The 13,230-nt window shown below is 33.3% G+C and overlaps 1 protein-coding gene across 2 annotated transcripts in view; it reads left to right on the plus strand.

Annotated features, from left to right (window-relative positions):
* The window catches only part of NaCP60E (Na channel protein 60E), a 272,797-nt gene that overhangs the window by 180,184 nt on the left and 79,383 nt on the right, over nt 1-13,230 (plus strand). For both annotated transcript variants that reach the window (XM_065360600.1, XM_065360601.1), the window contains exon 3: nt 12,256-12,464. In XM_065360600.1, coding sequence (XP_065216672.1) covers nt 12,256-12,464 — 209 coding nt within the window. The remainder of the gene's footprint in view (nt 1-12,255; nt 12,465-13,230) is intronic.

The following is a 13,230-nucleotide window of genomic DNA, read 5'->3' on the forward strand; positions in this document are numbered from 1 at the left end:
ACCACACAATCTTTAATAGAGTCAGTAGTTCATTTTCTTGATATTTTGTATATACGAGTATTTTAAATAACCCATCGCTCGCACTTTTGAAATTTGAATGTAATTCATTTCATGTACGAGTACTATGTAGTTTAGGTATAGCAATTTCAGAGCAAATGTTTTTGGAAATTTACAATTTAAAAACGAGAAAGGAAAGATACTCAAGATGTAAGAAATATGCTGGAGGTACTCGAATGATTAATCAAAATTGAGATTAAGCATTTTCTTTGTGATTCTTTATTCGATGAGAATTAAATCCAGTTGAAAAATAACGCGCGCCAGCTTCTTATAGTTTTTTCTTAATTTTTCGGAACAATATATTTATTACATTGTGAACAAATTTATGAGAAAAATGGACATCGATAAATTATCGTCAAGTCTAAATGCCGTGCATTCCCATTTATTATCGATATTATTTAATATTCATACGCTACCTCGTGTAATTCAACTCAAATGGAGGTATTTTATAGAATTGTGAACTAAATCCAGTTGAAAAATGAACGCAGCTTCTTATACAGTTTTTTCTCAATTTTTCGGAACAATTTAATTATTACATCGTGAACAAATTTCTGAGAAAACTGAACATCGATGAATTATCAACAAGTCTAAATGCCGTGCGTTTCTATAATCATTATCGATATTATTTAATTATTCATACGTACAGTACACCTCCTGTGTTTTAACTCAAATGGAGGTATTTATTTTATAGAACTCTTAGCGATGATGAAATTTATTTCTTCTATAATCTTCAATACATAATGTAAAGATATCTAAAGACCATTAAATGATGTTTCATTTAAATGAACTCTCGTTGCTTGTGCAAAATTATACTATTTATTAGAACATTTGGAACCACCAGTTTTTATAGAACGCCACGTAGTATTCGCGCTATAGCCCTAGTACCACATGTTCACAGGGTAGCTGCTTGCACTAAATCACGCTCCGAGATCCAGACGACCCGGGTTCGAATCCCGCCGCCGGCAAAAAATTTATTCGATCATCGCGACGAATGGGATTATGAAAATGGAATTGATGTACGGTAAATCGAGGAAAAATAAATATAAAATAATAAATGTAAGTAATGCGTGATAAATAACTGAAACATAGTGCGTTTCAGAAATGGATATAACGTAACATAAATGTGACAAATCTGTGACATGAGAATGTTACGTTACACGCTAAGCAAACTAATTACTCAACAACTACTGCGAAATAAATATTTTTAAACGCGACTTAAATGTGTCATAATTTATGGCACATAATAGAGCCTATAAATTTCGTTTTTCATGAGGTATTTATGTGACTTTGAAAGGACAACATTTAGGGTACATAAAAATCTTGTCATATAGGTGTCGTAATGTATGGCACATAATAGAGCATATAAATTTCGTTTTTCATGGAGCACTTATGTCACTTGCATGAAATGCTATTTAAGTAACTTGAAATGGCAACAGAAAAGTACCATAGATTATGGCACATAATAGAGCATATAAATTTCGTTTTTCATGGAGCCCTTATGTCACTTTGAAAGGACAACATTTAGAGTTCATAAAAACTTCTCATACAGGTGTCATGATGTATGGCACATAATAGAGCATATAAATTTCGTTTTTCATGGAGCACTTATGTCACTTGAATGAAATGCTATTCAAGTTACTTGAAATGACAACAGAAAAGTGCCATAGCTGATGGCACATAATAGAGCATATAAATTTCGTTTTTCATGCAACATTTTTGTCACCTGGAAAGAACACAATTTATGTGACATGAAATCAGGCTAGAAATGTGCCATAGCTGATGGCACATAATAGAGCATATAAATTTCGTTTTTCATGCAACATTTATGTCACTTGGGAGGGATAAAATTTATGTAACATGAAATTGTACTTAGAAAGTGCCATGGCATATGTCACATAATACAGCCTATAAATTTCGTTTTTCATGTGCCATTTATGAAATTTTAACATGATGCAGAAATGTATAATAGATATGCCAATGAAAAAGGCCTCTGCTCATGTTACATTAATGTTGCATGATAAACGAAATTTATATGCTCTATTATGTGACATGTGGCATGGCACATTTATGGCAAATGCGTGGCACCGTCGGGGTACTTATTGACTTCAATTATTGCTTCACCTATGTGCTAGAATTGCAATTGCTTATTGGCTTGAGTAATTAAGCCTCTTTACATATATAGTCTTAATCTGCCATTATTTATTGGTTCTTTATTATAAAAACAAAAAAACATGGTAAACCAAAATTAAAATAAAATAGAGCAATAACAAGAACCAAAAGGTTAAAAAATGTACACATTGATATTATACTCAAGCTTAATTCTGCATAAAAAATACAAATAAAATTGCAAATCCAATCTATGAAACTAGTTGGAAAACAAACAAGTAATAAATACATAATATAATATAATTGTTCGCCTAATAGGTACTCACATGATCTTATTTTATTCACCTAATCACTGCAAATACAAACTCATTCTGAAATTAGCCTGAAAAACCCAAAGAAATTAATTTAAAATGAAAACAATTTAGAAATGCACTCATTATACTATAAATAATTATTAAAAAACACTGTAAATGTGCAGGCGTGCAACAGTGCAGATGTGCAGACGTGCAGTCGTACAAACGTGCAGTTGTGCAAACGTGCAGTCGTGCAAACGTGCAGTTGTGCAAACGTGAAGTCGTGTAAACGTGCAGTCGTGCAAACGTGCAGTCGTGCAAACATGCGGTCATGCAAACGTGTGGTTGTGCAAACATGCGGTCGTGCAAACGTGCGGTTGTGCAAATGTGCGGTCGTGCAGTTGTGCAAATGTGCAGTCGTGCAAATGTGCAAATGTGCAGTCGTGCAAACGTACGGTCGTGCAAACATGCGGTCGTGCAAACGTGCGGTTGTGCATGTGCAATGACCCTAGAAATTGTTTTCGAATATCTGGTGACTCTCTGGTGAATCCTAGTGATTTTTGGTGACAGATTCACCAGAAGTTACCAAATGGGGTTATTGCCATTATCAACACGAATTGCTGGTGATAAAACCACCAGAATATTCTCAGGACCTTTAAACAATTTTTTGAGTGTCTGGTGACTCCCTGGTGAATCCTGCTGACTTCTGGTCACAGATTCGCCAGAAGTCACCAAAAGGGTTTATTGCCATTTTCAACACAAATTGTTGGTGACAAAACCACCAGAATATTCTCAGGACCTTTCAGTTTTTTTTGAGCGTCTGGTGACTTCTTGGTGAATTTTGGTGACTTCTGATGGCACATTCATCAGAAATCACCAAGTGAATTTTCGACTTTTTTGATGAATTCAAGTTGAAAAAATCCAGAGGATGTCCTAATGACCCTAGAAAGTGTTTTCGAATGTCTGGTGACTCCTTGGTGAATTCTGGTGACTTCTGGTTACAGATTCACCAGAAGTCACCTAGTGGGGTTTTTGTCTTTTTTATGACGAATTGTTGGTGAAGAAGTCACTCTAATGTCCTCATGACCTTTTGAAATTTTTTTGAATGTCTGGTGAATTCTGGTGACTTCATTCACCAGAAGTCACCAAGTGATTTTTTGACCTTTTTTCAGTTGGATTTATGGTGAAAAAAAATCACCAGAATGTCCCAATGACCGTAGAAATTGTTTTCGAATCTCTGGTGAATTCTTGGTGAATTCTGGTGACTTCATTCACCAGATGTCACCAAGTGATTTTTTTGTCTTTTTTATGACGAATTGTTGGTGAAGAAATCACTCTAACGTCCTCATGACCTTTTGAAATTTTTTTGAATGTTTGGTGAATTCTGGTGAGTTTTTTGTCTTTGTTATGCCGAATATTGTTGTTAAAGAAATCACTCTAATGTTCTCAGGACTTTAAATTGTAATACAATTTTGAATACCTACGTATTACTACAAACTTCAATCATGTCTTCAGTCGCGTTCACTAACCCCAAGGTTCAACTCATTGCCATTGCCATTTTTGTACATTCAGTACTTGAAAATGGATGAAATTGAAGGTTACAGATGAAGCAAAACTTCTGAAAGCTCATACCTATACAACCCTTCAAAAAAACATCCAATCAGATCATATGGATTTTAACTCACAAATTGGGAACGCTCAACGAATGGGATCCTATTCCAAAATTTTATTGAAATCAGTTCTGCTGTTTCTTTAGTAAGCCTTTTGAAATGAAGAAGAAGTTTATAAAAATGACTACCTATGAATATCGGTGGAGAATTTTCAATTTTTTCAAAAATTCAAATTACTTTTTCACGACTTTTCTCGCCTAAATTGGTCCATTTTGGCCAAACAAAATTCTCGCAGTATATCATGAAACTACACCATCAACCAAAATTTGTCAATTTTTTTGTATGTTTGATAATTTTTGCCAAATAAATTGAATTCCATGATTTTAGAAACCCCTGAACCACCTTCTGGGTCAGCCAATGTGATTAAAATTCATGTCTAGACTAATATCATCTCGAAATAAATACCTAGCGTAAATTGCAATTTCAGAGAAATTAAAAATCTTCGATTTTTTTACTTACCTACCTGCTCATTTTCGTCAAAGACAGGTTGTTTCAATTTGGAAAAATGTACTCATCACAAGCGAAAAAGTTCAAATTTAAATCCATAGAAATTTAATGCAAACATTAACAGATCCATAACGTGATTTTCTTGCCTGTTTTTCAACAACTTTTGACGTTTTATTCGCCTCATCGCGAGTACTTACCCAGCGAGAGAAAAAAAATCACCGTGCTGGAATTATCTGTGGGCTAAAATTACTCATTCATTCATGCAGGTTAAAAATTGAAAAATCCTCCATAAATAAAATTTATTCGCGGTACCGGGGCCGGGTTAGGTGCGCTGAATAAAAAAGAAGCGCAACATTTTGTTACACATGTTTGTGAAACTATGTGGCAGGCGAAATTTATTCGTGCTTATTTTAAAAACGCGCCCTACTTTATGAATGTAATGTCTGGTAAACTCATAAAAGGAAATTTATACCGATGCAGAGCAACCTTATCTGTGCGATTTTCACGCCATTAAATTCCACCTTGGTGGAGATGTTAGCAGGGTAGGTGTAGGTATTCGAAGTTTTGCGGAAAATTATCCGTTAAATGAAAACGAATTTATTTGAAAGAATTAAAAGTTCACAATGGCTCGGAACGCGCGGCGTGGTTTTAATTTGAAACGCTCTAGCTAGATAGGTTAGGTAGGTACTACCTGCTCTATACATAGACAGAGATATTGCACAAAGGGAAAAAAAATTTCAACCAAAGTGACCACACCTCGCTACGTGTAAAAAATACAATTATATTAATGAGAGACGGTTAATTTCACAATGTATTTATTTTAGTAGAAAATTAATTAATTTTACTCGACTTGAACCCCAATAAGAGCTTTTAACGTCGCGTTTTCGCCACTTTAATTTAAATTTGAAAATGCTCGTTGTTATCTCTTCACAGCACAAAGAATAAGGCGGATTTCGAGCTTGTTTTTCGGATAAAAAATGGGGTGTTTTTTTTATCAGCTGTAATTAGGATGACGAAAGTGATCATTATGTCGGATAAAGTGTTTTATTTCGAGTTATTTTAATTCGAGAGCGTTTTAAAAAGAGCATTAAAAGGTGTAGAAAAGATTCTTCATGGAACGTCAATCATTCGTTATATTACGTGGGTATTTATTCGGAGAAATATACCGGGTGTCTAGAAAATGAGTTGATCGAATATTTTTTTAAAAATCAAATCCTGCAAATTCAGACGTTGGTAACTTTTTAAATTGTGTCTCTAGATAGAGAGTAAAGATGATCAGTTGATTTATTTTTGACAAGCTATCCACTTTCTTAGTCATTTTTTGAATCACGATATTTTTTTGTAAAAATTTATCAGTAGCCCCTTCAATTTTCAGTTTAGACAAAAATTCCTTCGATCAAATTTAGTTCTCTTTTGAATTCACATCCACCTTTTTTATGACGGAAAATTCAATTCAATCGTTTTTTATTCGAGAAACGTTTGCTTTTTTAATATTTATAAGATAAAAAATACACGATTATTATTTTTTCGTCATATTTTACAAATACCTAAGTAAAATTCTCAAACATTTTTATTGTAGACACTTATATGCTTTGTTTAAGCCTTGGGCACGTGTGATAGCTATGCAAGTTTTAGAAAAACATTTCTAAATGCGCACGTTTGCCAGCGAGACCGACAAAATTTGCACACAAAAGATTAAAAGCAACACTTTGGCACAGCTCTATACACGGCACGAGTTTTACGGGCGTAAATTTTTATCCTTCTCGGTAAGAGTAAAATGTAAATTTTAATCCCTCAAGATTTTCGTCATGAGGTCGACTTTAGTGAAGGAAATGAGTTCTTGTTTGTATATACCTATAGTGTTTTTTCTGCTGCTATGTTCTATGTTTCTTTTTAGGATACTGTGAATAGGTAAGGTACATAGAAAGGTAGGGTAGTAGGTTCGTAGTAGTGAAGGTATCTAAACTGATTCGTCGAGTGTTTCCCGGATAAGAGCTTTGAATTTTTGATGCTGTCGAGTACTCATCGAAGTATAGTGTTTTTTGCTTTTTCATTGTGTAGTTATGTTGGTATCTACTTTTTGCAATGTCGTCGTCTAGGTTAAGGTTTTTTTTGTGAGTTTATGTGTGTGTTTTTTTCTACGGCTCGAGTGAACGAGCAGTGAAGAGGTATTTTGATTCTTTAATTTGAGTGGCGTGTGGGTCTGTTGTTATTTCGACGTATTATAATGTCATTGAAACGTGTGAAACTTTTTATATGAAGTAAATCAACGGTGACACTTTGAAGGGTCAATTATCGCGCCGAGCCGTGTGAGCAAAAACGCAGTTTGCAAAAATTGATTTTATTACAATACACGGTGTATGTAATAATGTGACCCGAATTGAAATATGACGTGATGTGGTTTTAGTATGATAGGATATGATTTTGGTGTCATTTAACTTGATTTACATAATTTGATTCGCGATTAGGTGGATATTTGGATCACTATTCATTACTCATCATTACACCGCAAAATAGTGCCTAAATTAAAATTCGAAAGAACTGGTAGGTAAAAATTCAAGAAAACCATAAAGTCATAAAAGTTTCCAATTTTTTTGAAATTCGGAGGATTTATTCTGAGATTGAGGGGGGCGTATCAAAACAGTTGATTTAAATTCAAAATCAGAGGCATCAAAAACACAAGAAACTAACTATACCTACGTCATTTAATTTCTATTTTTCATCTTCAGAATTTGTTGGAAATTGATGGGAAGGGGACGTAGGTAATTCGAATCAAAATTCGGGAAAAAATGGCTTCATTGCTAAAAAAAATTTCAAGTGCCAGAGAGAAGAATATGCTGAAAAATTTTCACTTCAAACATGGTCTTTTAGTCTTTTTCACCTCATTTGAAATGTTTTGAAGAATTTTGAATAATGGTCTCTGAAAAAAGAGGAGGTTATTTTCAAAAAAATCAAAACTTAAAAAAAACTGACAATTTATGTACCTACCTGTTGAGTTATGGCTTATTTAAAAACATTGATTCTGATTCTGAAAATCATTCAACCCCAAAATCAAAATGAGACCTCTTCGAGTGCATTTCTTGCAAAATTTGTAGATCTACAGTTTGAATTTTAATTTTTTTTAAAAAGTGAAATTTTGATAGAAACTTTACAATTTTTGCACACTCTCTTTCCTTCTCTTTTCAACATAAAACTCAAAATTTCGGTAAAACTAAGCATTTTAGGGAAACAATGCACTGAACAAAACTTGTAGAGCTTGAAATTCTATATATTAGAATCCACTATTGAATCGTTTGTTGAATGTCTAAGTTTTGAAATTGTGCATGTATTTCACAAACGGTAGGTATAGGTATAATTTTTTCAATTTTCACTTTTTTGTACGTAGGTAAGTAGGTAATTTTCAACTTATAAAAATGTTAATTTTATGAGAAAACTAAGCATCCTAGAAACAAATGAAATTGAGGTTTTTAACATCGAAAATTTACTCACAAATCATTAATTGACTATTATATCTAAAATCGATCAATGAGACCTCAAAAATCGATTAATTTTCGATTTTCGATCTCATATGATTGATCACATACCTAATTTGAAATGGAAAATAAATTTCAGCAAGACTTTTCGATCATCTTTGAAAGGATTAATCATTCTCTTTATACTCGAAATCGAAAATGAAAAATCAATTTTCAAAATATCACTAAACTTTCTAAGAAGAAAAACGTGATTTTGGTCAATTTTTTTGCCAAACAAAAACAAAGATGAAACAAAATAAAACAGAATAAATACTTGATGAAAATGAATCAATTTTTGGAATTCGATTAGTCCATTTTTGTTCGTCGATCAGAAGGTCTTCGTTCAAGTTCAACAATTTGATTTTCCATTTCAAGCATGATCGATCAAAGTATGGAGCCTCGAATATTGCAAATACATCCATTTTTGGAGCTCGATTGAATGTTGATCAGAGTCTATTTTTGATCGAGAAGTCAATTTTTTATCAGCTGAAATTGATTTTTCAATTTTCATTTTGCTCATGATCGATCATATGGAATCTCAAATCGTAAATAAATCCATACTGAGGTTCGATTAATCGATTTTTGATCATGATAAATTTGTAGCCAAATTTCTGTAAAAAAGGGGGGTATTTGCAGTGGTAGACTAGACATTTTTATTTACTTATAAGTTTCAGCACAACAGTGATTTTTACATTTTATGACCTGGAGCCTGTTCTAATTGATCAAATAAAGTAAAACGTGAGGGATGGGATTCTCTTGGAAGCTAAAATTGACCCCTGCAGTTAAAAGGGTCAAAGTTGAAAATTACAGAAAGGTCATTTTTTTGGAGAAGCATAATTTGACCCTGGATGGATGAAATGAGTTCAAATTCATACCATTAGTGAGTATCGCTATTGTGAACAACATATCCAAATTTCAGATTCCTGGGTCATCCCCACCCCATTAAAGGTGGAAAAAACCTTATTTTGACCTTATTTTTGACCCAACCTCACTCTTAAAATTGACTTAAGGAGCCCCAATGTCCAGCATACAATAGGATGGTGCCACTTGATCGTTTTTTTCAGGTTTCAACCTTCCAACCCTATTTGACCTCTCTCTAGGGTCAAAAGTGGATTTTTTTAGCTATTTTAATACAAGTTTTTCAACCTTAGGAAAGCCTACAGTCTCCCCAAATTGACCTAGAACGTCCAAATTTTCACAGTACATTGGGAGGATGTATCCAAAGTGCCTTTCACTGATTTCAGCCTTCCAAACCCATTTGACCTCTCTCCAGGGTGAGAAAAGTGGATTTTTAGCTATTTTTCAAGTTTTCAACTTTTAGACCACCCTGTAGCTCCTTTAAATTGAACCTAGAGGGTCCATGCAAATTTTCACAGCACAATGGGAGGATGTACCTCAAGTGGCTTTTGCAGGTTTCAGCCTTCCAAACCCATTTGACTTCCTTCCAGAGTCAAAAAACTGGATTTTCAGCCAAATTTTTAGTCAAATTTTTGTAAATAGATGGGGCTATTTGCGGTGGGTCAGACATTTTTTCTACAACTTTTTTGATCATGAGGTCTATTTTTGAAGGAAAATTTACATACTTTTCATTTCGAACGTAATCGATTATGCATGGAATAAAAAATCCGCAAATGAATCGATTTTCGGGGTTCGATTATTCGATTTTCGATCATACCCATCGGTCATTTCTGATTGGGAGATCTGATTTGAGCCTCAGAAATTGGCCTCTTGATTAAAAATCGAATAATCGAATCACAAACATAATTATGTAGTTTCATTTTCGATCTCATATAATGGATTATTGTTCTCTTTAATTTTGTTTCATCTTTTGTTGTGACTTGAAAATAATTTACTAAAATTGAGTTTTCATTCTCAAAAAATGATCATTTGAAAATCAATATCTACTGCTTTGATATTCGATTTCAAATTTCAGTCATAGTAGAAAAATGATAACAGATAATCCTTCAAAATGTGCCTTCGTTTTTGTTGGGAAAAAATTCACCAAACTTACCTACCTTTTTTTCTTTCAAAAATCTATATTTTGTAATTATTTGATTTTTATTATGTGTCATTGATCGATCCTTTCAAATACACCTTCGTTTTTGGTTGAAAAAAATTGACCAAAATTACATTTTTTTTCGTCTTCAAAAATCGATATTTTATATTTCAGATTTCAATCATAAGAAATGATTGATCTTTTCAAAAGTGAACAGGAGCTTCATTTCTAAACAAAATTAAAGAGCATTTTGAGCGCCGATCTCAAAAACACCAATTGTTGACCTTTTTAACTCATAATTATTATATTTTATTTTAAATTTCAGTAAACAAAATTCCAACAGTAGGTAATTTCATCCAAAGAAATCCCAAACTTCGCCACATTTTCGTCCACCATGATTTTTCTTCCAAATTACACGACCAAAATAAAAAAACATTGTTTACTTTTTATCAAAAACAATCAACCAAGTTTCTCCCACGCAGAATCAAAGTACCTACCTAATTTTCATTCCACTGGGAAAAAAATGAAAATAAAAATAATAATAAAACGTTACAACAACGTTATTTACCGTTGGAAAAATACATCTTTTCTTACTGTAAGAATTTAGGCCAAATACAACCATAAGAACTACGAAATAAGCACACGGGAGTTTGTTGATTAGCTTAAATGAATGAAATTCTCAACGAAGAGTTTTCTGCTGGCGACATAAATACTCCAACGTCTTTCATTCGGCTCGTAGAAAATCTCTAGCAAAGCTTGTTGGCTCTCGTTATAATGAATGGTACATTTGTTGAATTTCTCGTAACCTTTTTATTTTATTCTTCTTGTCTGGAATTCATTTTTTTTCAGCGGTGATTGTGATAGTACATGCGGTGGTATATGGCATGATGTAGCCGTAGGACTCTTTTTATACATTCTGTTACAACGTTACCGTTTTAAGCATATGATTTTACCGTAGGAGGATTTTTTTCTCTATTTTTTATCCAAAGTGTGGTGGTATTGGAAATGAAATAGATATGCGGCCTTTTTAATGGTTTCCGTATACGCGATAGTGCTTTTTTATTTGATACCCGAGTGATGTACAAAACGAGAAATGAGCTGCCATAAATGAGCTAATAAATAATTACGCATATTTAGTGGCATTTTGATACCTCGATGGAGCCTTTATTGCTCTCAAAGACATGTTCTCGAACAAAAATTCTCCTGCGGGTATTTTTCTTCGAATAAAATCAATAAAGTGGGGACGTTTTAAAAACTTACGACAATTTAATCCTTTAAATCCAGTTTAAGCTGGTCTCGTTTAACAATTTTTTTTTATTGTTAGCGTTACACCGGAAACGAATTATTTTCTGGAAAGCCGCTTAATTCGAAAGAGAGATTTTTCAACAAGTTTCAAAACAATAATATATAATTATTAGGTATTCTTTTAATTCAAAAATGATTAAAAAACTTTTCCACGAGGGTTTTCCCTTTTACGTAAAGTTCACAGCGTGACACGAAAACGTGTTGGAAATTTTTCATCGGTGTATCTTTTTCACCAGCCTAGCTCGGGTACCTGGCTAAATTTAATAAGTAATATAAATTTTTAACTCATCGTTTTTAAAATCGATATTTTTTGCTACTAGCAAATGATAGCTTCGTGTATTATACGATGCAATTTTAATTAAATAATTTTCAAATTCAACGTTTTGGAAAAATGAAAAATACCACGTTTGAGGTGCGTTTGAAAAATATAACTCTATAGTTGTATAGTAAGTTAGTTAATTTCTTGTAAAAAGAAGGGGAAAAAAAGTAAGAGAGAAAAATTACGACACCATGAAGCGAGTAAACTTTTTCAATGGTAAAGTTACGCGAAGAATTTCATACCTGAAAATTATGTTAACTTTACAGAGTTGCAAAATGTATCTAAAAGTTTTAAAAAGTTTTTCCACCTTTGTGCGAATTGCATATATTTTATTCTTTCTTGAGAGACGAAACGACGATGAACGTGTGAACCTGTATGAAAACTGCGATAACAAAACGTTTCCTGACTCGAACTCGAGAGGATGATGCGAATTCCAAATAATATTTTTAAGTTTTTTTCCTTTCATTTGCGACGACGACGAATTACGTAATTAAATTACCTTTTCAAAGGTGTACCTAGATACTTATGTAAGTTATTTTTCTGTTTTCAGACTTTTTGCGTGGTATCGAAGAGATTTCGGAAAAATTACGTGCATCGATTCACAGCTACTCATTCGTTTTTTCTATTCTCTCCGTGGAATCCGATTCGTAGAACTATGGTTTATATAGCTACCAATCAAATTTTCGATTACGTTGTAATGGCCACTATTCTGCTCAATTGTGTCTTCCTTGCGAAAACGGACTCCGTAGACGAAGCCGAGTAAGTATATTGCTTTACTTTCGCTCTTGTTAATGATTCCAATATTGTGGTTTAAGTTTGCGCTTAAAATGGCTCTTAATGTTATATTCTACTATGGTAAATTGTCCAGATTTTACATCGAGTGGTTTGGTTTTAAAAAGCGCAACTACGGGTCAGAATAATGTAAAAATGGTACCAAGCTAGGTAAAAGTGCCTAGGTATAGGTATATGTACGAGTAGGTAGGTATCTACGACCAAAGTATTCCCATAACTAATGACTGAAAACACCCAGCGAAATATACCACACCGTTCTCATCTATGAACAATTTAAAATCTTTCTTTTTCTCGTACAACTTACAACCTTTTTTCGCTATAGTCGTGTCGTATAAAACTTTATGAACGCTGAAGAAAGTGAAAAAAACATCTGCACGTCGTTAAAAGCAGCCAAAATGTAGTATTGTGGGTTGGGATTTCGATACATATAAAACCGATTGTGGAATTTGAACCTTGATTCATGCCATACAATGCTGTCAAGCACTGTTAATGATCACGTTGCTGTATTGATTTGGTTTTTTGTTCTATATTCCAGCGATGAAGCTCCGCAAAAAAGCAGCAGATATCTTGGGTTTTATTTGAATTTCGTTTTACGTGATATTTACATATTCTAAAAAAATTATTTTAACGATTAAAATTTATTTCCTCGACGTAAGGTACACGAGAAATTGCCCCCCCCCCCTCCCGTAAATTATATGTATGTTTAAGCATTTTTACTCGTAGGTACCTGTCT

Source organism: Planococcus citri, chromosome 4, assembly GCF_950023065.1.
Source record: "Planococcus citri chromosome 4, ihPlaCitr1.1, whole genome shotgun sequence".
In the NCBI taxonomy this organism is placed as follows: Eukaryota; Metazoa; Arthropoda; class Insecta; order Hemiptera; family Pseudococcidae; genus Planococcus; species Planococcus citri.